This window comes from Neomonachus schauinslandi, chromosome 1 (assembly GCF_002201575.2).
Source record: "Neomonachus schauinslandi chromosome 1, ASM220157v2, whole genome shotgun sequence".
Taxonomy (NCBI): domain Eukaryota; kingdom Metazoa; phylum Chordata; class Mammalia; order Carnivora; family Phocidae; genus Neomonachus; species Neomonachus schauinslandi.
Genome location: NC_058403.1, coordinates 64,856,572 through 64,882,655, shown reverse-complemented (window position 1 = coordinate 64,882,655; position 26,084 = coordinate 64,856,572). Strand labels below are relative to the sequence as shown.

The window sequence follows — 26,084 nt, the reverse complement described above, 5'->3', positions numbered from 1 at the left end:
TCTCAAATAAATAAATAAAATCTTAAAAAAAAAAACTTTAAAAGATTGTATTCTTCATTGTGTGTTGCTTCTGAAATCTCTGCTCCATTAGCTTACCGGTCAGCTAGTGATTTGACTGCAATTTCGTTAAATGACTATAGCCAAACAACAATAGCAACAATAACAATAGCAACAATAATAAACCATCTCCTTGTCTTAGCAAGTTGATTCTGTGTTAGGAAACTGCTGCAGTGCAAGCCAGGTTATTTCCAACTCTGCATTAGCCTTCACTTCCTGTTTGCATGGTGCCTAAAGTTCATCTAGAGGGGAAATCCTAAAATCTTCTCAGGTATTTTCTTAGCATGTGTCCAGCTGTAGGCATGCATGTGGACATTTAGATTTTGCAGTGTACGTGGGAGCTTTACAAAGCCTTTGTTCCCTAATGTATTTTCTCATATGGCCTATTCTTTTCAAGGGTACAAACTATCCATTGTTTGCCCCTGCTCTTATCGCCTGCCCCAGGTGAGCTGCAACTTGTACATCTGCCTTTAATTACTCAGACAAATGCCTTCCAGGAAGCCACTTTAGCCCTGGGAAAGCTCTGAGGCAGGGAAAACAAAGGTAAGCCCTTGAGCTAATCCTTCAGGGAGGCACCAACAGGTAAAAACAAAGGGCAAGTATAACTACAATTCTTTGAGAATAAGGTCTGTACTTATTACTCTTTCTGGCACCAAAAAACTATGTAAGAGGAATGCAGGCTGCTATCTTCATGGCCACCACTGAGGTGGGGAGTAGTAGACTGTAAATGGGTAAGGTAAAATACCACATATGCTCTCTTACCAAAATTCAGCACCTTTTTGAAGAAATGAGATATAATAGACATTTAACATTGTATGTTTCAGGTATACCACATAATTAGGTATTTGTACATTTTGTAAAATAATCACCAGATGTCTAGTTAACATCCATCACCATACATGGTTACAAATATTTTTTTCTTGTGGTGAGAACTTTGAAGATGTACTCTTTTAGAAACTTTCAAATATACAATACAGTATTATAAGTTATACTCACCATGCTATACATTACATCCCCATGACTTATTTATTTTAGAGCAACTTCTTTTTTCATTAAGCATTCCCCTGGTTGTTACAAATTTTCTGTTAGATTCTAGAGTTCTAAAAAAAATTATTCTGTTTTTGCCAGCTTAATAATCATTTAGTGGAGAAACCAGTCCTACTCTGACATTTTCAGTAATGTAACTTCCTGATATTTTGAAGTAACTTTTTTTACTTAACTATAACACACAGCACGAATCATGAAATTATACCACAATGATAGTCAAAAAGAATATATCTGTATAATCACTCAGATTAAAAAATAGAACATCAACCAAAACACTTTCATTCTCCTTTCCAATCACTATTCCTTCATCTTCCCCAATAGTAGCCACTATTGTCTTTTAACACTCTATATCAGTTTTACTAGTTTTTGAAATCTGTAAGTGGAATCAATTATTTTGAGTCTAGTGTCTTTTAGTCAATAATATGTATTACTATAATACATGTCATAATGTCAAATTGATTTTTGTACTGTGTGAAGCAATAGATTAAAAAATTATTGCTGTATAGAATTGCACTGTATGAATACACCACAGCATATTTATCCATTCTAGTGTTGTTAAACATTTAAGTTATTTCTATTTTGGCACTATTACAAATTATGTGCCTCTGAAAATCCTTGATACCACTATTTTGGGGCAATTATGTACTTTATTAAATATATATGTGGGAGTGAAATATATATGCTTCAAAGAGTTAGTAGATGCTGCCAAAGAATTTTCAAAAGAGGCTAACTATTCCACAAAAGAGTTCTAGCTGTTGCACAACATCAGAAAAAGGTATGGACAGTCTTTTAAAAATTTTATCCATTCTGATGGGTATGTGCAATGTTATCTCATTGTGGTTTGAATTTACATTACTCTGTTGAGTAATGAACACCTTTTCACATGCTTCTATTTGGTTACTTCTTTTGTTAGGTCTGTTGGCCAATTTTTTTTTTTCTATTGAGTTGACTGTCTCTTTTTCATATATTTGTCAAAATTATTTATATATATGTGATATAAGCACTTCATTGTTTACAGATGATATAAAATCTTTTCCTGTGATTTGTATTTTCAGTGTCTTAATGGTGTCTTTTGAGGAAGAGAAGTTCTTACTTTTAATGTAATCTGATTTATAATTTTTTTCCCTTTCTGATTAGTGCTAATTATATTTTCTTTATGAAATCTTCCAAACATCAAGAAAATATTCTCCTCTATTTTCCTCCTGAAACTTTATTGTTTTCTTGAAGCATTTAAATCTATCATTTACCTGAAATAAATTTTTAGTATGAGGTGTGGTAAAAATAGATTCCATATGAATATCCAATTAACCAGAATAATTTATTTAAAAGATTTCTTCCTCACTGCTTTGCAGAGTCATGTTCATAAAGAATCAATTCTCTCTATATATGACAGATGTTTCTGGACTCTCTCTTTTATTCAGTTTTGTCTGGCAGTTTATATTTCTGCCATCAACACACCATCTTAGTCATTATAGTTTTATAATAAGTCTGAATGTCTTGGAATTTTTTTTTTTAGTTTTAAAATTCCAATTAGTCAACATACAGTATAATATTAGTTTCAGGTGTACAATATAGTGAATCAACACTTTCATACATCACCAGGTGCTAATCAAAAGTGCACTCCTTAATTTCCATTATCTATTTAAAACATGCCCCCACCTACCTCCCTTCTGCTTACCATCAGTTTGCTCTCCATAGTGAAGAGTCTATTTCTTTAATTTTTAAAAAATATTTTATTTATTTGACAGAGAGTGAGAGAGAGCATGGTGGGGGGAGGGTCAGAAGGAAAAGCAGACTCCCTGTTGAGCAGGGAGCCTGATGCAGGGCTTGATCCTGGGACTCTGGGATCATGACCTGAGCTGAAGGCAGATGCTTAACCGACTGAGTCACCCAGGTGCCCCTAAGAGTCTATTTCTTGGTTTGCCCCTCTCTCTTTTCCCTTTGCTTGTTTTTGTTTCTTATATTGCACATATAAGTGAAATCATATGGTATTTGCCTTTCTCTGACTGACTTATTTCACTTAGCCTAATACTCTCTAGATCCACCCATGTCATTGCAAATGGCAAGATTTCATTTTTTTTTATGACTGAGTAATATTCCATTGTGTGTATGTATATATATACCACATCTTCCTTATACATTCATCAGTTGATGGACATTTGGGCTGTTTCCATCATTTGGCTATTGTAGATAATAAACATCAATTAATTGCTGCTATAAACATCAATTAATTCACTTTGGATTAATATTTTTCTATTTGGATAAATACCTTGATCTGTAATTGCTAGATTGTGAGGTAGTTCTATTTTTAACTTTTTGAGAAACCTCCATACTGTTTTTCACAGTGGCTGCACCAGTTTGCATTCCTATCAACAATGCAACAAGGTTCCCCTTTCTCCACATCCTCACCAAGACCCATTGTTTCTTGTGTTGTTGATTTTAGCCATTCTGACAGGTGTGAGGTAATATCTCATTGTAGTTTTGATTTACATTTCCCTGATGACGAATGATATTGAGCATGTTTTCATATGTCTGTTGGCCATCTGTATGTCTTCTTTGGAAAAATGACTATTCATGTCTTCTGCCCATTTTTTAATTGGATTATTTGGGCTTTTTGGGGTGTTGGGTTGTATAAGTTCTTTATATATTTTGGATATTAGCCCTTTATCAGATACATCATTTGCAAATATCTTCTATTCCATGTTTCTTTTTAGTTTTGTTGACTGTTTCCTTCACTGTGCAGAAGCTTTTTATTTTGATGTAGTCCCAGTAGTTTATTGCCTCAGGAGAAATATCTGGAAAGAAGTTGCTATGGTCAATGTCAAAGAAGTTATTGCTTGTGTTCTCTTCTAGCATTTTTATGGTTTTGGGTCTCACATTTAGGTCTTTAATCCATTTTGAGTTTATTTTTGTGAATGGTATAAGAAGGTGGTCCACTTTCATTCTTTTCCATGTAGCTATCCAGTTTTCCCAATGCCATTTGTTGAAAGAGAGTGTCTTTTTCCTATGGTATATTCTTTCCTCCTTTTTCAAAGATTACTTGACTATATAATTTTGGGTTTATTTATGGATTTTCTATTGTTTCATTGATCTATGTATCTATTTCTGTGTCAGTACCATGTAGTTTTGATTACTAAAGCTTTGTAATGTAACTTAAAGTCTGGAAATGTGATGCCTCCACCTTTGTTTTTCATTCTCAAGGTTGCTTTGGCTATTTGGGGTCTTTTGTGGTTCCATACAAATTTTAGGATTGTTTTTTCTAGCTTTGTAAAAAATGCTGGTGGTATTTTGATAGAGTGGCTTTAAATGTGTAAATTGCTTTGGGTAGTATAGACACATGAACAAAATTTTTTCTTCCAATCCATGGAATATCTTTCCATTTGTTTGTGTGATCTTCAATTTTTTAATCAGTATTTTATAGTTTTTTTTTAAGACTTTATTTATTTATTTGAGAGAGAGAGAAACAGCATGAGAGGGGATAGGGTCAGAAGGAGAAGCAGGCTCCCCGCTGAGCCGGGAGCCCGATGTGGGACTTGATCCCAGGACTCTGGGATCATGACCTGAGCAGAAGGCAGTCGCTTAACCAACTGAGCCACCCAGGCGCCCCAGTATTTTATAGTTTTAAGAATACAGGACTTTCACTGCTTTGGTTAGGTTTATTCCTAGGTATTTTATTATTTTTGGGTGCAATTGTAAATGGGATTGATTCCTTACTTTCTCTTTCTTCTGCTTCATTAATGGTGTATAGAAATGCAATAGATCTCTATACTTTGATTTGTATCCTGGGACTTTACTGAATTTGTGTATCAGTCCTAGCAGTTTTCTGGTGGAGTCTTTTGGGTTTTCTAGATATAGTATCATGTCATCTGCAAATAGTAAAAGTTTTACTTCTTCTTGCCAATTTGGATGCCTTTTATTTTTTTTTTCTTGTCTGATTGCTGTGGCTACGACTTCTAATATTATGTTGAATAAAAGTGGTCAGAGTGGACATCCTTGTCTTGTTCCTGATCTTAGGGGAAAAGCTCTCAGTTTTTCCAATTGAGGATTATACTAGCTGTGGGTTTTTCATATATGGCCTTTATGATGTTGAGGTATGTTCTGTTGTCCCTACTGTGTTGAGGGTTTTTATCATGAATGGATGTACTTTGTCAAACAGTTTCTGCATCTATTGAAATGATCATACGGTTCTTATACTTTCTTTTATTAATGTGATATATCACATTGATTGATTTGCAAATATTGAAACACTCTTGCATCTCAGGAATAAATCCCACTTGATTGTGGTAAATGATTTTTAAAATGTATTGTTGGTGGGGCACCTGGGTGGCTCAGTCGTTAAGCATCTGCCTTTAGCTCAGGTCATGATCCCAGGGTCCTGGGATCAAGCCCCACATCAGGCACCCTGCTTGGTGGGAAGCCTGCTTCTCCCTCTCCCACTCCCCCTGCTTGTGTTCCCTCTCTCACTGTGTCTCTCTGTCAAATAAATAAATAAAACCTTAAAATAAATAAATAAAATAAATGTATTGTTGGATTCTGTTTGTTAGTATTTTGTTGAGGATTTCTGTATCTATGTACATCAGAGATATTGTTCTGTAGTTCTTTGTTGCTTTCGTGTGTGTGTGTGCATGTGTGTGTGTGGTGTCTTTACTGGTTTTGGAATGAGGTTAATGCTGGCCTCATAGAATGAATTTTGAAGTCTTCCTTCCACTTCTATTTTTTGCAATAGTTTGAGAAGAATAGGTATTAACTCTTCCTTAAGTGCCTGGTAAAATTCCCCTGTGAATCCATCTGGTCCTGGATGTTTGTTTTTGGGGGGGTTTTGATTACTGAGTGAATTTCTTTGCTGGTTATTGGTCTGTTCCAGCTTTCTATTTCTTCCTATTTCAGTTTTGGTAGTTTATATGTATCTAGGAATTTATCCATTTCTTCTAGGTTGTCTAATTTGTTGGCATATAGTTTTTCAAAATATTCTAATTATTTGTATTTCTGTGGTATTGGTTTTATTTCTCCTCTCTCATTTGCAATTTTATTTATTTGGGTCCTTTCTCTTTTTAATGATTCTAGCTAAAGGTTTACCAATTTTATTAACTTTTTCAAAGAACCAGCTCCTGGATTCATTGATCTGTTCTATTATTTTTTAGTTTCTGCATCATTTATTTCTGTTCTAATCATTATTATTTCTTTCCTTCTGACATCTTAGGCTTCATTTATTCTTTTTCTAGCTCCTTTAGGTGTTAGGTTAAGTTGTTTACTTGAGATTTTTGTTGCCTCTTGAGGTAGGACTGTATTGCTATAAACTTCTCTCCTATAACCGCTTTGCTTTATCTCAGAAGTTTTGGACCACTGTGTTTTCATTTTCATTCATTTCCATGTATTTTTTAATTTCTTCTTTTATATCTGGTTGATCCATTCATTTAGTAGCATGTCATTTAATTTCCATGTATTTGTGGTTGTTCCAGATTTTTTCTGTGATGTCTTCTAGTTTCATAGAGTTGTGATCAGAAAAGGTGCATGGTATGACTTCAATCTTCTTGTGTTTGTTGAGACCTGTTTTGTGGCCTAATATGTAATTTATTCTGGAGAATCTTCCATGTGCACTTGAAAAGAATGTGTGTTCTGCTGTTTTAGGAAGGAATATTCTGAATATATCTACTAAGTCTATCTGGTCAAGGGTGTCATTTAAAGCCATTGTTTTCTTATTGATTTTCTGTTTGGGTTATCTGTCCATTGACATAAGTGGGGTGTTAAAATCCCCTATTATTGTATTATTATTGATTAATTCCTTTATGTTTCTTATTGTTTTATGTACTTAGGTGCTCCCATGTTGTGTGCATAAATATTTACAACTGTTCTATATTTTTGTTGGATTGTCCCCTTTATTATTATGTAGTGTCCTTCCTTTTTTTGTCCCTTGTTACAGTACTTTGTTTTGAAGTCCAGTTTGTCTGATGTATTGTATTGTTAATCTGGCTTTCTTTTGACATTCATTGGTATGACAAATGTTTCTCCATCCTCCCATGTTCAATCTGCAAGCTTCTTTAGGTCTAAAATGAGTCTCTTGTAGGAGCACATATATGGGGTCTTGTTTTTTTTAAATCCATTTTTACACCGTATGTCTTTTAATTGGAGCATTCATTCCATTTACATCCAAAGTAATTTTTGATAGATATGTATTTATTGCCATTTTATTACTTATTTTGTAGTTGTTTCTGGAGATTTTCTCTGATTCTTTCTTGTCTTTCTATCTTTCATATTTTGCTGGTTTTCTGATATATCTGGATTTCTTTCTCATTTTATTCTTTGCATGTTTATTAGTGATTTTTGAAATATGGTTATAAGTAGGTTTGCATATAAAGTCTTCTGCATATAGCAGTCTATATTAAGTTGATGGTCTTTTAAGTTTGAACCCATTCTTTTCTCCTCTCTCCCTCCTCCCACATTTTAGGTATATGTTATTATATTTTCCATCATTTTTTGTGAGTTCCTAGATGAATTTTTTTTACAGAAATATTTATTTACTGCTCTTATGTTTCCTGCCTTTATACTGTCATTTTTGGTCTCTCCTTTTCATTCAGAGTCCCCTTTAATATTTCTTGCAGGGCTGTTTTATTGGTCATGAACTCCCTTAGTTTTTGTTTGGGAAATTTTTTTATCTCTCATTGTCTTCTGTATGATAGCTTTACCAGATAGTGTACTCTTTTTTTTTTTTTAAGATTTTATTTATTTATTTATTTATTTACTTATTTATTTGAGTGGGGTGGGGGAGTAGCAGAGTGAGAGGGACAAGCAGACTCCATGCTGAGTGGAGCTCAATACAGGGCTTGATCTCATGACCCTGATCATAACCTGAGCCAAAATCAAGAGGGCGACACTCAAACGACTGAGCCACCGAGGCAACCTGGATAGAGTATTCTTAGCTGCGGATTTTTCCCATTCAGCACTTTAAATGTATTACACCACTCCCTCTGGCTTTTCAAGTGTCTGTTGAAAAGTCTGCTGTTAGCCTTATGGGTTTTCCCTTATAAGTTAATGACTTCTTTTGTCTTGCTGCTTTTAAGATTTCTTTATCACTATATTCTACAAATTTAATTATAATTTGTCTTGGTGTGGGCCTGCTTTTGTTGATTATGACGGGAGTTCTCTGTGCCTCTTGGATCTGGATGTCTGTTCCTTCCCCAGATTAGGGAACTTTTCAGCTATTATTTCTTCAAATAAATTTTCTGCTTTCTTTTTTCTCTTTTCTTCTTCTGGGACTCCTATAATACGAATGTTATTACATTTGATGGAGTCACTGAGTTCCTTCATCTATTCTCATTTTGCATAATTCTTCTCTCTCTCTCTTGTTTAGCTTCATTGCTTTCTATAATTTGTCTTCTAGGTCACTAATTTGTTCTTCTGCTTCTTCCAGCCTGCTGTTCATTGCATCAAGGTTTCTAATCTTATTTATTGCACTCTTCATCTCTGATTCTTTTTCAACTCTTTTATCTCTGTGGTAGAGGTCTCACTGATGTCCTCCATTCTTTTCTCAAGACCAGTGAGTATCCTTATAATCATTGCTTTAAATTCTCCATCACGCATGTTACTTATATTTGTTTTACTTAGATCTCTGGACATGGCCTTACCTTGTTCTTTCATTTGGGATAAATTCCTCCGTCTTCTCATTTTGTCAAAGTCTCTGCTTTCCTCTGTGTTAGAAATGCCAGTTATCTCTCCTGCTCCTGAAAGTAATGGCTTTATGAAGAAGAGGATGTGTAATGCCCAGGGCCTGGTGATTCAGGGAGTGCCTCCAGTGTGTGTTGCGTGCCCTGTGCTGTTGTGTTCTGGCTGCTCTATCCTTCAGGCCAGTCATCTGCAGAGGCTCTCCTTGCCTGTTGTGAGCAGTGTTTGGTCCCTTGTCTGAATGTGGTGAGTTTTAACTAGGTTTGATTTGGTCTGCTTGTGAAATGAGATCACCACCTGTTTTGGAACTGAGGCCCCACAAAACTCTCTGGTCAGGAGACATGGTGTGGGCAAGAGTTTGTGCTGGTCTTCTGGAGGGAGGGGTCCACCACACTAGAGCTGAAGTAAGTATGACTGATAAGCGCAGTTCCACTGAGAAACAAGTTCGGCAGATAGTGTCTGTGCTGTGCTGCTTCCTGCAGGTGGCTCTGTGCCTATGTTGAGGGGGTAGAGGAGGGAAATGGTGGCCAGCCAGCCCCTTTGTTCCTAGAAAGGTGTCTACCTAACAGGGTCATGCTCTGAGAATAGCAAATAATCTCCCCACTATGTATCCCAGGTGCCCTTCAGATTGTTGTTTCAATGCCATATGCCCCCAAGTTGTTTTCCTGCCTTCTCTCCAGGATCAGCACAGTGCCCTCTGGGCTCTATCCCAGCCACACCCACTGACTTTTAAAACTCCAGGATTTAAGCCCCACTGGTTGTAAGAACTCATGAAATTTATTCAGCTTTTCTTGCTTTCTAAGCCAATGGCTATAGAGAGATGTTCTCCTTGTGCATTCCCCTGTGTGCTCCCCTCTCTTGCCTTTCTCTTTGACCACGACTCTCTTCCCTCCACTGCAGGCAGCACTGTTTCTCAAAGTGCAAAGACTTCCTACCTTCTTTGATGTGGCCTCTTCTTTCACTTTAGTTGTGGTTTGTTCTGTCAGTCTTCAGGTCAATTTCTGGGATATTTAGGATGATTTGATAGTTATCTAGTTCTATTTGTGGGACAAACCATAGCCTAGGGTACTCCTACTCTGTGGCCATCTTCCTCAATCTCTCTACTAAGTTAATTTCTCACTTTGTTCTTTTTGCCATATTGTATTGTTATTGCTCTTTATCTTTCTAAACAAATTTTATAATTAGCTCATTAATTCCTTCCAAAAAAATTGCTGCTGATATTCTTTTATCAGGATTACATTAAATCCTCAGATCAAATTGGGAAAAAATTGATATCCTTACAATACTGAGTAAAATTAATTATTATGGTATATCTCTCCATATAGTAAAGTGTTTTCCTACTTAAATTTGTTTCACAATTTTAATTATAGAGGTCTTACATATCTTTTGTTAGGATTACTTCTAGATTATGTGTTTTTTTTTGTATCTTACTTTAAATTGAATAATTTTGTATTTTTTATTTTGTAATTGTGCTAGTATATAAAATACAGTTGAATTTTGCATATTGATGTTTCCAGTGACTTCCTACATATTCAAATTAATTAAAATATTTGTACATTATTTTTCACTTTCCATATACATAATCATGCTGTCTCTGAGTATTAAGTTTATATCTTCCTTTTCAATCTTTATATTTTTTATTTCCATTTTTTGCCCTACTGAACTAGATAGGTCTACAAGTTTATTGTTTTATACTAGGTGTGATGGAAGGCATGCTTGTCTTATTCTCAACAGAAGCAAAACTTTAACATTTCACCAATAAGTACAATCTTTGCTTCAGTTTTTTTTTTTTTAAATAGAAATCCCTTTCAGACTATAGAATTTCCCCTATATTCCTAGCTTGCTAGGTGATTTTATCATGAATAGATGATGGATTTAATCATATTCTCATTTAATTATATGATCATGAGATTTTTCCAACTGATTTACTTAATGTGGTAAATTACATTGATAGGGTTTTTTTTCTTTTTCTTTTTTAAAGTTAAACCAGGATTGCGTTCCTGGTCTAAAGTTGACCTGATTCTGAGATATCACCCCTTTCATATATCACTAAATTTTATTGGCTAACATTTTTCTCAGTAGTCTTGCATCTATATTCATAAAAGAGATTGGCTATAAATCTCCTTTCTTGTGATGTGCTTGTTGGGTTTTGGTATAAAAAATATACTGGCCTCATAAAATAATAAAATATTCCCTCTTTCAAGAAAAAAATATTCCCTCTTTCTATTCTCTGAAAGGTTTTTCTGAAAGATTTGTAGTATTCTTTATTTTTTTATTTTTAAGTAAGCTCTATGCCCAATGTGGGGCTTGAACTCATGACCCTGAGATCAAGAGTTGCATATTCCACTGAGTGAGCCAGCTCAGCGCCCTGACAGTATTCTTTTTTAAGTGTTTAGACAAATTCCCAATGAAGACATCTGGGCCCAGGGTTGTCTATGTGAAAGGTTTTTAATTTTAACTCAATTCTTTTAATAGATATATGGATATTCATATTTTCTGTTTCTTCTAGAGCCAGATATGTTAAGTTGTATTTTTTTATAGTATTATTTCAAATTTTACTACTATAGAGTTGATCATAACTATCCTATTATATTTTATTTGATGGTAAACAGTAGTGAATGCTCTTTTTCATTTTTTTTTAAGATTTATTTACTTTTGAGAGAGAGAGAGCACGGGGGGGGGTGGGTTGGAAGGGGCAGAGGGAGAAGCAGACCCCCCCACAGAGCAGGGAGCCCGATGTGGGACTTGATCCCAGGACCCTGGGATCATGACCTGAGCCAAAGGCAGACGCTTAACCAACTGAGCCACGCAGGTGCCCCTCTTTTTCATTCTTGATGTTAACTTTGTTCCTTCTGTTTTTCCTGACAATCTTACAAACTTCTCCAACTTATTTCCATAAACAAACTCTAGCTTTTTTGATATTTGCTATTATACATTTCTTTTCTATTTCATTAATTTTTTTCCTTAACATTATTATTTTCTTCTTTATTTTGGGGAGGTTAATTTTGATATTTTTAACTCAAGGTAATTAGATCATTGAATTGTAGTCTTTCTTTTTATTAACATACAGTTATGGGTATAAGTTTACCTCTAAACATAAATTTAGATGTATCCATAAATAATGATATGTTGTATTTGCACTATCTTCCTGTTTGAGATATTTTAAAAAATTCTGTGATTTCTTCATTAACAACTAAGTTAGTTGAAGGTAAATTGCTTGATTTTGAAAGATTACTTCCTTTATATATTTTTGACATTGATTTCTAGTTTAATTCCTCTGTGGTCAGAGAACATCCTATATAATAATTACAATTTTTTGATATTTATTGGTGCTTGTATTATGGCCCTGCATATGATCCTGACCTGAGTTGAAATCAAGAATCTCCCTTCACTGACAGAGCCAAGACACCCCATCAACAAAAATAATGCGTTGGGAAGCAAATTTCTTTTCCTTCAGAGTCTCTAATGACAACTGAGCCTGGCTGACTTCTTGATTTCAGTCTCATGATGCCTTGAGTAGAAATCCCAATCATGCAGTGCCTAATGCCTGACCTATAGTACTCTGAGTTAATAAAAGGATGTAGTTTTCAAGTTGCTAAGTTTGTGGTGATTAGTTATGCAGCAATGGAAAACAGAAGTTATCTATACCAGCATTTTAAATTATTTACATGGTATAATTTTCCATACATTTACTTTAACATTTTTGCTATGCATATATTTAATGTGTCTCTAGTAAGCAGCTTAGAATTCGGTTTTATTTTTTATTCAAACTGACAGTCTTTGTCTTATAATTGGAGAATTCAGTCAAATTACATTTAGTGTAAATAATGATATATATGGATTAAATCTACCAACCTCACAATTATTTTCTATTTGCCTAACCCACTGTGTCTCTCTCTTTCTGTCCTTTTAAGGATTAATCACATTTAAAATTATCATTTTATTAGCTTTTGAGCATTATAATATTATATTATTATTCTGGTGGTTATCACAAATATTAAAAAATTGATCCTCAAATAGTTGAGCCCAAATTAACTTGGTAAATTTACATCTTTCCAGACAAAACAAAAATGTTAAATATTTTATTTCCATTTTCCTCTCCCACCTTTTGTGTATTATATTTTTATTCTACATTGCAATATTATTAAAAATTACTAAACATTTTAATACTTATACCAACACATAATATTATTGTTCTTTTAAAAAGTCAATATTTATTTAAATTTATTCCTGTAATTTTCCAATGTTCTTATTTTATTTCTGCATTTTAATTATCTGGGATTGTTTTCCTTTCATCTAAAACATTCCCTTTAGTTTATTTTTTTTTTTATTTATTTTTTTTTTTTTAAAGATTTTATTTATTTATCTGAGACAGAGAGAATGAGAGAGACAGAGAGCACATGAGAGGGGGGAAGGTCAGAGGGAGAAGCAGCCTCCCTGCCTAGCAGGGAGCCCGATGTGGGACTCGATCCCGGGACTCCAGGATCATGACCTGAGCCGAAGGCAGTCGCTTAACCAACTGAGCCACCCAGGCGCCCTCCCTTTAGTTTAGTTTTGTTTTTTAATTCATGCTGTTCAGCTGGCAATCATGCAGTATTTGTCCTTTTGAGATTGGCTTGTTTAACTGAGCATAATTTCCTTAAGGCTCATCCATGTTGTAACATATGACAAGATTTCTTTCTTTTTTAAAAGGCTGAATTGAATAATATTCTATTGTATGTAATACTTTTTTTAATAATTTTTTTTAAAGATTTTATTTATTTGACAGCACAAACAGAGGGGGAGAGAGGGAGAAGCAGGCTCCCTGCTGAGCAAGGAGCCCAATGCGGGGCTCGATCCCAGGACCCTGGGATCATGACCTGAGCCAAAGGCAGCAGCTTAACCGACTGAGGCACCCAGGCATCACTGTATGTAATACTTTTTAAAACCTATTTATCTTTTGATGGTTATTTAGGTTGCTTCCACCTTCATGCTACTGTGAATAATGATGCAATGAGCATATCTCTTTGATATTCTGTTTTCAATTCTTTTGACTATCTAGCTAGAAGTGGGGTTGCTGGACCACAAGGTAACTCTACTTTTCATTATTGAGGATACACAATACTGTTTTTGATAACAACTGTACCATTTTACATTCCATCCACCAGTGCACAGAGTTTCCAATTTCTCCTCATCTTTGTTAACACTTTTTATTTTCTGGTTTTGTTGTTATTTTATAGTACCATCATCTTAACAGGTATAAAGTGATATTGTGGTTTTCATTTGCATTTCTCTAATGAGTAGTGATTTTGAGCATCTTTTCATATGCTTGTTAGCCATTTGTAAATCTTTGGAGACATACCTATTTAAGTCTCTTGCCCATCTTTAACTGGATTTTTTTTCCTCTTGAGCTATAGGGTTCTTTATATTCTGAATATTAAAGCCTTATCAGATATATGCTTTGCAAATAACTTTTCCCATTCCATAGGTTGCCTTTCTCCTCTGTTGATTGTTTCCTTGCTTCACAGAAGTTTTTAAGTTTGAGGCAGTCTCATTTGTCTATTTTTGCTTTTGTTACCTGTGTTTTTGGTGTCACATCCAAGAAATAATTGCCAAATCCAATGTCATGAAAATTTCCCCTATGTTTTCTTTCAGGAGTTTATTATAGTTCCAGGTTTTACATTTAGGATTTTCCATTTTCAGTTGATTTTTGTATATGGTGTAAGGTAAATCCAGCTTCATTCTTTTACATGAGCAAATCCTATTTTCCTAACATCATTTGTTGGAGACACTATTCTTTCCCCACTGGATAGCCTTGGTAACTTTATCAAAGACCTGACCATATAGATGACAGTATATTTATGAATTCTGTTCCAATGGTTTATATGTCTGTTTTTATGCCAATATAATTCTGTTTGGATTACTTTGTATTATGTTTTAATTATCATGTCTTGAAACCAGGAAGTGTGAAGACTCTAGCTTTGTCTTTCTCACGATTGTTGTGGATATTGCAGTTCTCTGAGATTCCATGTTAATTTTAGGATTTTTTTTCTATTTCTGCAAAATACACCATGGGGATTTTGATAATGATTTAATCTGAATCTGTAGATCACTGTGGGTAGTATGAACATTTTAACAATATTAAGGCTTCCAGTCTATGAACATGAGGTATCTATCCATTAATTTGTGTCTCTAATGTCTTTCTTCAATGTTTTGTGGGTTTTGTTATTAACAGTTTTGTTTATTTGGTTAAGTTTAATTCCTAAATCTTAAATTATTTTTCATTCTGTTGTAAATGGAATTGTTTTCTTAATTTCCTGTCATATTATTTATGGTCAGTGAACAGAAATGTAACTGATTTTGTGTTTTGACTGTAACCTGCAAATTTTCTGGATTCTAAGTTCTAACAGTTTGTGTATGTGTGTGTGAATGTGTGAATTCTGCATACACAAATAGAGATAATTTTAAATCTTCTTTTCTTGGGTGCTCTTTATTTTTCTTGTGTTTTGCTCTGGATAGATTTTCCAGTATTCTGTTGAATAGAAGTTGTGAGTGGGCATCCTTCCCCTGTTCTTGATCTTGGAGGGACAAGTTTCAGATTTTCCATCATTGAGTATGATGTTAGCTATGTACTTTTTCACATATGACCTTTATTATGGTGGGGCAATTTCCTTTTATTACTAGTTTATTGAATGTTTTTATCATAAAAGGGTGTTGGATTTTGTCAAATACATCATCAGCATTATCTGGTATGATTGTGTGCTTTTTGTCCTTCATTCTGTTAATGTGGTTTATCACAATGATTGATTTTTATATGTTGAACTATCCTTGCATCCTGGGAATAAGTTCCACTTGTTCATGATGTATAATCCTTAAATGTGCAGTTGTATTCAATTTCCTAGTATTTTGTTGAGGAGTTTTGCGTTGATATTCCTTTGGGATATTGATCTGTAGTTTTCTGGTAGTATCTTTGTTTGATTTTCATATCAGGATAATGCTGGCCTCATAAATGAGTTTGGAAGTGTTCCCTCTTCTTCAGTTTTTCCAAAGAGTTTGAGAAGGACTGGTGTTAATTCTTCTTTAAATGTTAGGTACAATTGTTTAGAGAAGACATCTAGTCCTAAACATTTCTTTGTTGTTGCTTTTTTTTAAATTATTACTACTTATTTAGTCTCCTTCCTAGTTAATACCTGTTCAGATCTTTTAATTTCTTAATGATTCAGTCTTCATAAGTTGTACGTTTCCAGAAATTTACCCATTTCTTCTAGGTTACCCAGTTTGTTGGCATATAATTGTTCAGAGTAGTCTCTTATGAACCTTGTAATTTCAGCAGCATCAATTGCAATGTCTCCTCTTTCATTTCTGGTATTTGTTGAGTCTTTTACCTTTTTTATTAGTCTATCTACAACTTTGTCAATTTAGTTGATCTTTTAAAAAATAACTTAGTTTTCAATATTTTTTCTATTTTCCTATTCATGATTTCAATTTTAGTTCTGCTGTAACCTTTATTATTTTCTTCTTTCTACCAATTTCAAGTTTGGTTTTTTTCTTTTTCTGATCTCTTGAGGTGTACAGTTAGATTGTTGATTTCAGATCTTTTTTTAACATAACATTTTCTACTATAAATTTCTTAGATGTTTATTTATAAACTTCTTAGCAGTGCTTTTGCTGAATCCCATGTTTTGGTATATTGTATTTTTATTTTCATGTCTCAAGATATTTTCCAATGTCCTTGTGATTTCTTTGTTGATCTGTTGATTATGGTGTTTTGACTTTGTACCCTGCAAATTTTCTGGATTCTGTTATAAGTTCTTAGTGTTGCTTAGTTTCCACATATTTGTGGATTTTCCAGTCTTCCTTTTGCTATTGACTTCTAGTTTTATTTCATTGTGGTTGTAAAAGTTGTTATAATTTCAATCTTAGTAATTTGTTAAAACTTATTTTGTGACCTAACATGTGATCTATATTGGAGAATGTTTCATGTGTAATTGAGAATAATGTATATCCTGCTGTTGCCGAATGGACCATTCTGTACATGTCTCCCAGGTCCAATTGGTCTATAGTGTTGTTTGGGTCCTCTGTTTCCTTATTGTTCTTCTGTGTGGGAGATCTATTAATTATTGAAAGTGGGGTGTTGATTGTTGGTGGGAATGCAAGCTGGTACAGCCACTCTGGAAAACAGTATGGAGGTTCCTCATAAGTTAAAAATAGAGCTACCCTATGACCCAGCAATTGCACTATTGGGTATTTACTCCGAAGATATAGATGTAGTGAAAAGAAGGGGCACCTGCACCCCAGTGTTCACAGCAACAATGTCCACAATAGCCAAACTGTGGAAGGAGCCAAGATGCCCTTCAACAGATGACTGGATAAAGAAGATGTGGTACATATATACAATGGAATATTTCTCAGCTATCAGAAAGGATGAATACTCACCATTTGCATTGACATGGATGGAACTGGAGGGGATTATGCTAAGTGAAATAAGTCACTCAGAGAAAGACAATTATCATATGGTTTCACTCATATGTGGAACATAAGGAATAGCATGGAGGACCATAGGAGAAGGGAGGGAAACCTGAAGGGGGAGAAATCAGAGAGGGAGCCAAACCACGAGACTTGACTCTGGCAAACAAACTGAGGGTTGCAGAAAGGAAGGTAGGTGGGGAGATGGGGTAACTGGGTGATGGGTATTAGGGAGGGCACTTGATGTGATGAGCACTGGGTATTGTATGCAGATGATGAATCATTGAACACTACATCAAAAACTGGAGATGTACTATATGTTGGCTAATTGAATTAAAAAAAAAAGTGGGGTGTTGGAATCTCCTACTATTTTTGTGTTATTACCTCTTTCTCCCTTTAATTCTGTCAATGTTTGCTTTATATATTTGGGTGCTCTGGTGCTAGGTACGTATATATTTATGATTTTTATTTCTTTCTGGTGAATTGGTCATTTTATCATTATATAATGTACTTCTTTGTCTCTTATGACAATTTTTGATTAAAGTATATTTTTTCCTACATAAGTATGGTCATTCCTGCTCTCTTTTGGATAGCATTTGCACAGAATATATTTGTTCATCCTTTCACTTTCAGCCTATTTTTGTCCTTATACCTGAAGTGAATTTCTGTAGACAGCATACAGTTGGATCCTTTTTGTTTTTAATACATGCAACCACTTGATTTGGGAATTAATCCATTTATATTTAAAGAAATTACTGACAAGGAAGGATTTACTATTGCCATTTAAAAATTATTTTCTTTCTATCTTGTATTTATTTTGTCCCACATTTTCTCTCTTCCTGCCTTCCTTTGTGTTTCATTGACTTTTTATAGTGACATGTTTTGATTCTGTTCTCATTTTCTTTTGTGCATATTCTGTAGGCATTTTCTTTGTGATTACCGTGTGTATTATATAAGAGATTTTATAGTTATAAGCATCTATTTTAAAGTGATACCAAGTTAACTTCATTTGCATTAAAAAACTAGTCCTTTACAGCTCCCCCTTCACTTTGTTACCAATGTCACAAATTACATCTTTTTATATTTTATAAATGTTAATATAGTTTATTTTATATAGTTTATTTTTTCATCATATACAGTTTATAGTTTATATAGTTTAGGTTATATAGTTTTTTATAGTTTATATAGTTTTATATATTTTATATTTTTCATCATAATGTACTCTTTAATCTCCATACACTATGTCACCCATCCCCCCATCCCTCTGGTAATGATCAGTTTGTTCTCTGTAGTTAAGAGTCTGTTTCTTGGGGGGCACCTGGGTGGCTCAGTCGGTTAAGCGGCTGCCTTCGGCTCAGGTCATGATCCTGGGGTCCTGGGATTGAGTACCGCATCTGGCTCCTTGCTCAGCAGGAAGCCTGCTTCTCCCTCTGCCTCTGTCTGCCGCTCCCCCTGCTTATGCTCTCTCTCTCACTATCTCTGTCTCTGTGTCAAATAAAAATAAATAAAATCTTTAAAAAAAAAAAAGAGTCTGTTTCTTGGTTTGTCTTTTTTTTCTTTGCTAGTTTTTTTTTTCTTAAATTCCACATATGAATGAACTCATATGGTATTTGTCCTTCTCTTATTTCACTTAGCATTATACTCTCTAACTCTATCCATGTTGTTGCAAATGGCAAGATTTCATTCTCATTTATGGCTGAGTAATATTCCCTTGTGTGTGTGTGTATATATATATATATATATATATATATATATATATATATATATATATACACTACATCTTCTCTATTCATTCATCTATCAATGAACACTTCAGTTGCTTCCATAGTTTGGCTATTATAAATAATGCTGCAGAAAACATACAGGTGCATGTATCCCTTCAATTAATGTTTTTGTTTTGGGGGGGTAAATACCCAGTAGTGCAATTACTGGATAATAGGGTAGTTCTATAATTAATATTTTTGAGTAACCTCCATACTGTTTTCCAGAGTGGCTTCACCAGTTAGCCTTCCCATCAATAATGCATGAGGGTTCCTTTTCTCCACATCCTCAGCAACACTTTTTTTTTCTTGTGTTGTTGATTTTGGCCATTCTGACAGGTGTGAGGTGATTTCTCTTTATAGTTTTGATTTGCATTTCCCTGATGGGTGATGTTCACCATCTGCATGTCTTCTTTGAAGAAATGTCCGTTCATGTCTTCAGCCCATTTTTCAATTGGATTGTTTTGGGGGTATTGAGTTGTATGATTTCTTTATATATTTTGGATCTTAACCTTTTATCAGATATGTCACTTGCAAATATCTTCTCCCATTCCATAAGTTGCCTTTTTTGTTTTATTGTTTCCTTCACTGTGCAGAAGCTTTTTATGTTGATATAATCCCAATAGTTTATTTTTTATTTTGTTTCCCTTGTCTCAGGAGACATATCTAGAAAAATTTGCTATGGCTGATATCAGAGAGATTACTGCCTGTGCTCTCTTCAAGGATTTTTATGGTTTCAGGTCTCACATGTAGGTATTTAATCTATTTTGAGTTTATTTTTGTGAATGGTGAAAAAAGTGGTCAAGTTTCATTCTTTTGCATGTGGATGTCTAGTTTTCCCAATACCATTTGTTGAAGAGACTGTCTTTTTCCCTTTGTATATTCATTCCTCCTTTGTTGAAGATTAATTGACCAAATAGTTGTGGGTTTATTTCTTTTTTTGTTGTTGTTCTATTCCATTGATCTATATGTCTGTTTTTATGCCAGTATCATACTGTTTTAATTACTATCACTTTGTAATGTGACTTGAAATCTGGAATTGTGATACTTCCATTTGTTTTTCTTTTTCAAGATTGCTTTGGATATTCAAAGTCTTTTTCAGTCCATACAAATTTTAGGATTGTTTGTTCTAACTCTGTGAAAAATGATGTGGGTATTTCGATAGGGATTGCATTAAATCTGCAAATTGCTTTGGGTAGTATAGGCGTTTTAACAATATTTGCTCTTCCAATCCATGAGCAGAGAATGTCCTTCCATTTCTCTGTGTCATCTTGAATTTATTTCATCAGTGCTTTAAACTTTTCAGAATATAGGTCTTTCACCTCTTTGGCTAAGTTTATTCCTCGATATTTTGTTGTTTTTGATGCAATTATATATGGGATTGTTTTCTTAATTTCACTTTCTGCTGTTTCGTCATTAGTGTATAGGAATGCAACAGATTTCTGTACATTGATACTGTATCCTGACTTTGCTGAATTCGTTTATTAGTTCTAGTAGTTTCTGGGTGGAGTCTTTTGGGTTTTCTCTCTATAGTATCATGGCATCCATTAATAGTGAGTTTTACTCCTTCCTTACCAATTTGGATGCCTTTTATTTCTTGATGTTGTCTAATTTCTGTGGCTAGGACTTCCAGTACTATACTTAATAGAAGTGGTTAGAGTGGACATCCTTGTTTTGTTCCTGATCTTAGGGGAAAAGCTCTCAGTTTTCCACCATTGAGTACGATGTCAGGAATGAGTTTTTCATATAAGGCCTTTATTATGTTGAGGTTTGTTCCCTCTAGACCTACTTTGCAGAGGGTTTTTATCATTAATAGATGTTGTACTTTGTCAAATGCTTTTTCTGCATCTATTTAAATGATACGGTTTTAATCCTTTCTCTTACTGATGCAGTTTTATATAGTTTTTAAAAAATCCTTTATCTTCTAAATTCTAAACCCGAATTTAAAGTTATTTATATACTACCACTATATATACCATTATATACTGTGTTATAGGATTTTGGTTTTGTCTATATATTTTTTTATGCTTTATTTTGCTGTCTAGTTTTCATTCATTTTGACTTGAAGGACTCCCTTTAGCAGTTCTAGTAAGGCAGGTGTATTGGTGATAAACATTCTCATTTTTTATCTTGGAAGGTCTTTATTTCTCCATCATTCTTGAAGTAGTTTTCCAGATCTAGTATTCAAGGCTGCTTTTTTTCTTCTTCTTCTTGCACTTTGAATATATCAACCCACACTCTTCTACAAAATGTTTCTACTGAGAAATCCACTGATAATCTTATGGGAGTTTCCATATACATGATGAGTAACTTTTCTGTTGCTGCTTTCAAGATTATTTCTTTGTGTTTGGCCATTTGATTATGATATATCTCAGTATGGGCCTCTTTGGGTTCACCTTCATTGGAATATTTGGAGGTTCTTGAACGTATATGTTCATTTACTTAAATTTGGGAAGTTTTCAGCCCTATTTTCTCTCTCTTCTCTTTCTGAGACTTCCATAATGCTTATATTGGTCTGCTTAATGGTATTCTATAAATCCTTTAGGCATTCTTTTTGTTCTTCTGGCTTGATAATTTTCATATTACCTATCTTCAAGTTTGCTGATTCTTTCTACTGATTGTCTTCTGTTGATCCCTCCTTCTAATAAAATTTTTCAATTCAGCATTTTCCTCCAAAATATCTTTTTGGTTCTTTTTTGTAGTTGCTCTTTATTGATATTCTGATTTCATTCATTCATCATTTTCCTGATTTTATTTAGTTGTCTGTATACTCTTATAGTGCATTGAGCTTCTTTAAGACAATTGTTCTGAACTGTCAGATAATTCACAGATATCCATTTCTTTAGGGTCAGTTTTTGAAGGTGTTTTTTATTCCTCAACTGGGCCATATTTCACTATTTCTTTGTGTTTCTTGTTATATCTTGTTTTGAATTTAGCATTACAGCCTTGTCTTATGAACTGGCTTTGTATAGGGGAAGACCTTCACCAATCAGTCCAGGTAGAGATCATGGGGGCTTCTCAAACCTTTAATGAGGATGTGTCTTTTTTGGGCTTGTGTGTATAATTTCCTAATTAGAGAGGTTTCTGGTTTATCATCAATGGCTTGTCTTCTGCTCCCTCTACTGTCTGCCGGCAGCACTGCAAGTTTTTGGTGCTTCAACAAACCACTGAGCTCTTTTGTTCTCTGCCCTCAGGCGTCCATGTTTCCATCAGTACTTTAGATTCTGTCTTACCTGAGTCAGTCTCTTGGGGATCCCCCTGAAAAGGAGGAACACTGAATGTACATTCTGCTTTTCTATTTCCCTCTCATGAAAGAAGATGCAAGTTGGGCTTTCCACCTGAATATGAGCTGTGACAATTTGGGGGAGGAGATGACACAATTGAAATGAAATGAGATGGCTGTGGCTATTCTGGACTTTCAGCTTGCCTGGGATACTATGATTTCCTAAATAATTTCTGGGGTTTTCATGAAGGTTTTTTGGAACATATCCTGTTGTTACATATGGGCTACCTATTCTGACATCTTGCTGATGTCACTCTCCATTGATTATTTTATGGAGTATTTTCCCATTGTTTTTCTCCTAATCTAACTATACTGTTATGTTTGAAGTAAGTATATTGAAATAGCATATAGTTAGGTCATGTTTTTAATCCACTCTGCCAATTTGTGCATTTGAAGTGGTGTATTTAGACTGTTTATATATTTTTTATTTTATTATGTTAACCACCATACATTACATCATTAATTTTTGATGTAGTGTTCCATGATTCATTGTTTGCACATAACACCCAGTGCTCCATTCCATACATGACCTCTTTAATACCCATCACCAGGCTAACCCACCCTCCCACCCCCCTCCCCTCTAGAACGCTGTTTGTTTCTCAGAGTCCATAGTCTCTCATGGTTTGTCTCCCCCTCTGATTTATATTTAATGGAATCATTGATATTATTAGGGCTTCTGCCCCCCCCCCACACACACTCTTTTCCTCTGCATTTTTATGGATTTCTTCAATTATTTAATACATCCTTATGATGTGTCAATAATGTTTTTTAGTGTATCTTTTTGTATATTTTTTAATGGTTGCTTTACTTGTCACAGGCTTCTTGTGTCATCATTACTACTATTTTGAGGTAATTATAAAAACCTTGCTCCCTTTACCTCACTTTATCCTCTCTCATTTGTAATTGACTTAAATATTTCCTCTAGGATATTTTTGTCAGGTATAGGATTCTGGATTGCCAGTTGTTTTATTTCAGCATTTGAAACAGATCAGATTTTCTTCTGGCATCCATGGTTTCTGATGAGAAATCCACTGTCATCCAATTGGTTTTGCACTATTTGTACTGCATCATTTGTCTTGTTGCTTTCATGATTTTTTACTTGGTGTTTAGTGTTCAGAAGTTTGACTATGATGTGTCTTGTAGATTACTTGTTCATTCAGCTTCTGGAATCTATAGGATTAGACATGTCTATTGCCAAATTTAGGAAGTTTTCAGCTATTATTTTTTATGTAATTTTTCAGCCTTGTTATCTTTCTTCTTTCCTTCCTCACTGGACTTGCAGTGACCCAAGAAGAGGGAAATGTGTGGCTCCTCATTACTGCTGGGTGGTGTTTGGAATTATGGTTCCCCACATGATCTCCTCTAAAACTATAGGTGATGGGTTTCATTACCAACCAGCAGGGTTAAAAGTTCCCTATTCAGCTTTTGCTCAATGTCAGAAACTGATGCTCTCCACTTAGCCTCTGCTGGAGTGGGTTGTTGTGGGCCATAGATTTTTCTGTGGTGGTTAGAGAGATTATTTTCTAACAGTTTTCTATCTTGATAGGTCCCCTTATCTCATCCTTTGGCTAGAGAGTGCTAGCTTTTGTTGGGCTTTTTTTATTGTGTTATCTGTGCCCATTGGCAGTTTCAAGTTGCCAGCTACTTCAGCTCCAAGTCTGGGATATATGAAGTAAAAAGAAAACCTAACAAACTCACTATCATGTCATTTCTTGGGTGTTGGGGGGCCCTAGACAGCTTCACTTCTCTCCACCTTTTCCACTCATCTTATGTTTGTTTAATATATAATACCCAGGGCTTTGAGTAGTACTTAGTGGAAAAAATACGAAAAAGTATATCTGTTCTATATCTCATAAGAGGAGCTCTTTATAATCTTTTAAATATCTTTATCTGTTGTTATGTCTCTATTTTCATTCGTAATATTAGAGCATGAAGTCAGTTGCTATAGGAAGTAGTGATATTTCTGGTACTGCCTAGAGCACAATTATAGGAAAGTGTAAAAATTCAATAAAATCTTTTGTTGATGAATTGATGAAGTCATAAATCACATCCCACTTACCCAGTAATAATAATTTCTGGATATGTTTGTGTCCCAAGGTTCCAAGCTCCTCCACTGATTGGCCACTCCTAAATAGATTATTCAGGAAGAATTTATGAGTTTTATTTTTTAAATTTAAATAACAAACATTTTAAATGAAAACATTTTAAAATAATGGCAAAAGATTCACTTAAAGGCAATAGCTGTAAAGTAACAAAGGATGAAGTGTGCAGCTATCTTTTAATTCTTTCATTGAACAAACAATTCCAAATGCACAATTCCATCTCCTTTAAAAATATAAATTTTAACAAATATTAAAAAGTACTTAAAAAGTATTTTAATCATACAAATACAGTGCTGCTACATTTGCCGCATAGTCTGTGTACCACCAAACTATCATAGTTCTGTTTAACACAGAATACTACGTAAATTGTGCCCCCTTGAGTTGTCCATTCCAACAGCCTTGTGCAAATAGAAATCATAAAGAGGGAGTCTATTACTATTGTAAGTATTTGAATCCTGTAGTTAAATACAACAAAATGGAATTTAGAAAGTTGTTTAACAAATGACTGTTGTGTCTTGTTAACCACTGAATAACAATTAACTGAAAAGAGTTGACTCTTGGATTTTGTAAAATATAATCCTTCATCTAAAATAGTTAAAAACTACATTTTATGGTTCAAATATATATTTAGTATATAGATATATATGATAGGTAACTATATCTCAGTATATAAGTATATACTAAGTATATAAGAAATTTATACTCTTGTCGGCTTAAAGCTATGTAGCATTTAGGAAATTTAAATTTCACAAGTTACGTCTTTTATTGACAACAGCTTATGACTGCAAAAGAATTTAGTTCAAGTCTTCTTATATGGAAGGTCAAAAAGAACAGGAAATAGCATGATCATATAATATGAATATAAAGAAAACTTATTTTTAATTGTTACTTTTACCTTATTACTGTATCCTTGTTTTTTATGCTTGACTCCTACAGAGTAGAGTACTAGAATCAGGTCTGGTGGGCAATCAGCAAAGTATGCTGTGCATGTAACTGGTGACTCATGAATGTCCATGGGATATGGATTTTCAAAGATTGGAAAACTAACAGATGAAGACAATATATTAGTGTTATTTTGCAAAGATAAAAAATGAAATCACTTTTATAAAACAAATCCTAAAATCTTCTAAATATTACATATTTCACTTAAGTATCATAAAACAAGGATCACATGAACAAGAATGCTCTTTTAAGATTATCTGCAAAATGTAATATGAATACAGGTAGAATTTTACTTGAATAAATTCACTGTCTTTTCTGTAATTCCAAAATTTCACAGTGATACCACCTTGCTAATATGGATAGAATGAATTATGTTAAACTGAAAATGTATTCGTCAAGTTGACTTATTAGTGAATGTATTAAAGCATATCAATTAGGTGTTTTATCTATGTACAGTTTCATGTAAATATATAATATAAATGTTAAAATATCTTAGTAATTTTGACATGTGTTTCCTAGTGAGGTAATACATACACAAGTGTTTCTGGTCTTTTGCAGGAATAATTGAAAGATGAGTTTGCTATGTAGGTGTGTGTATGATTATATATGTTTAAGATCATTTCCAAAGTAAACTTAACTAGAGAACATGGTGGGAATACAGACTTATGGATATAGTAAATTTCATATCCTCAAGCCTACCATAATTTTAAAAATGGGTATCAGTATAGAACCACATTAAGAATTCTTATAGCCATAATATACCATGCACTTCTTATGTACCAGATATAA

General features: G+C 34.1%; 1 protein-coding gene across 1 annotated transcript in view; it reads right to left on the bottom strand.

Moving 5' to 3' along the window:
* STXBP5L (syntaxin binding protein 5L) overlaps positions 1 to 26,084 on the bottom strand; it is a 419,146-nt gene that overhangs the window by 132,758 nt on the left and 260,304 nt on the right. The window contains exons 13-14 of the mRNA XM_021692509.1: positions 25,249 to 25,396; positions 24,311 to 24,378 (exon numbers count right to left, since the gene is read on the bottom strand). Of these exons, the coding sequence (XP_021548184.1) occupies positions 24,311 to 24,378; positions 25,249 to 25,396 (216 nt within the window). The remainder of the gene's footprint in view (positions 1 to 24,310; positions 24,379 to 25,248; positions 25,397 to 26,084) is intronic.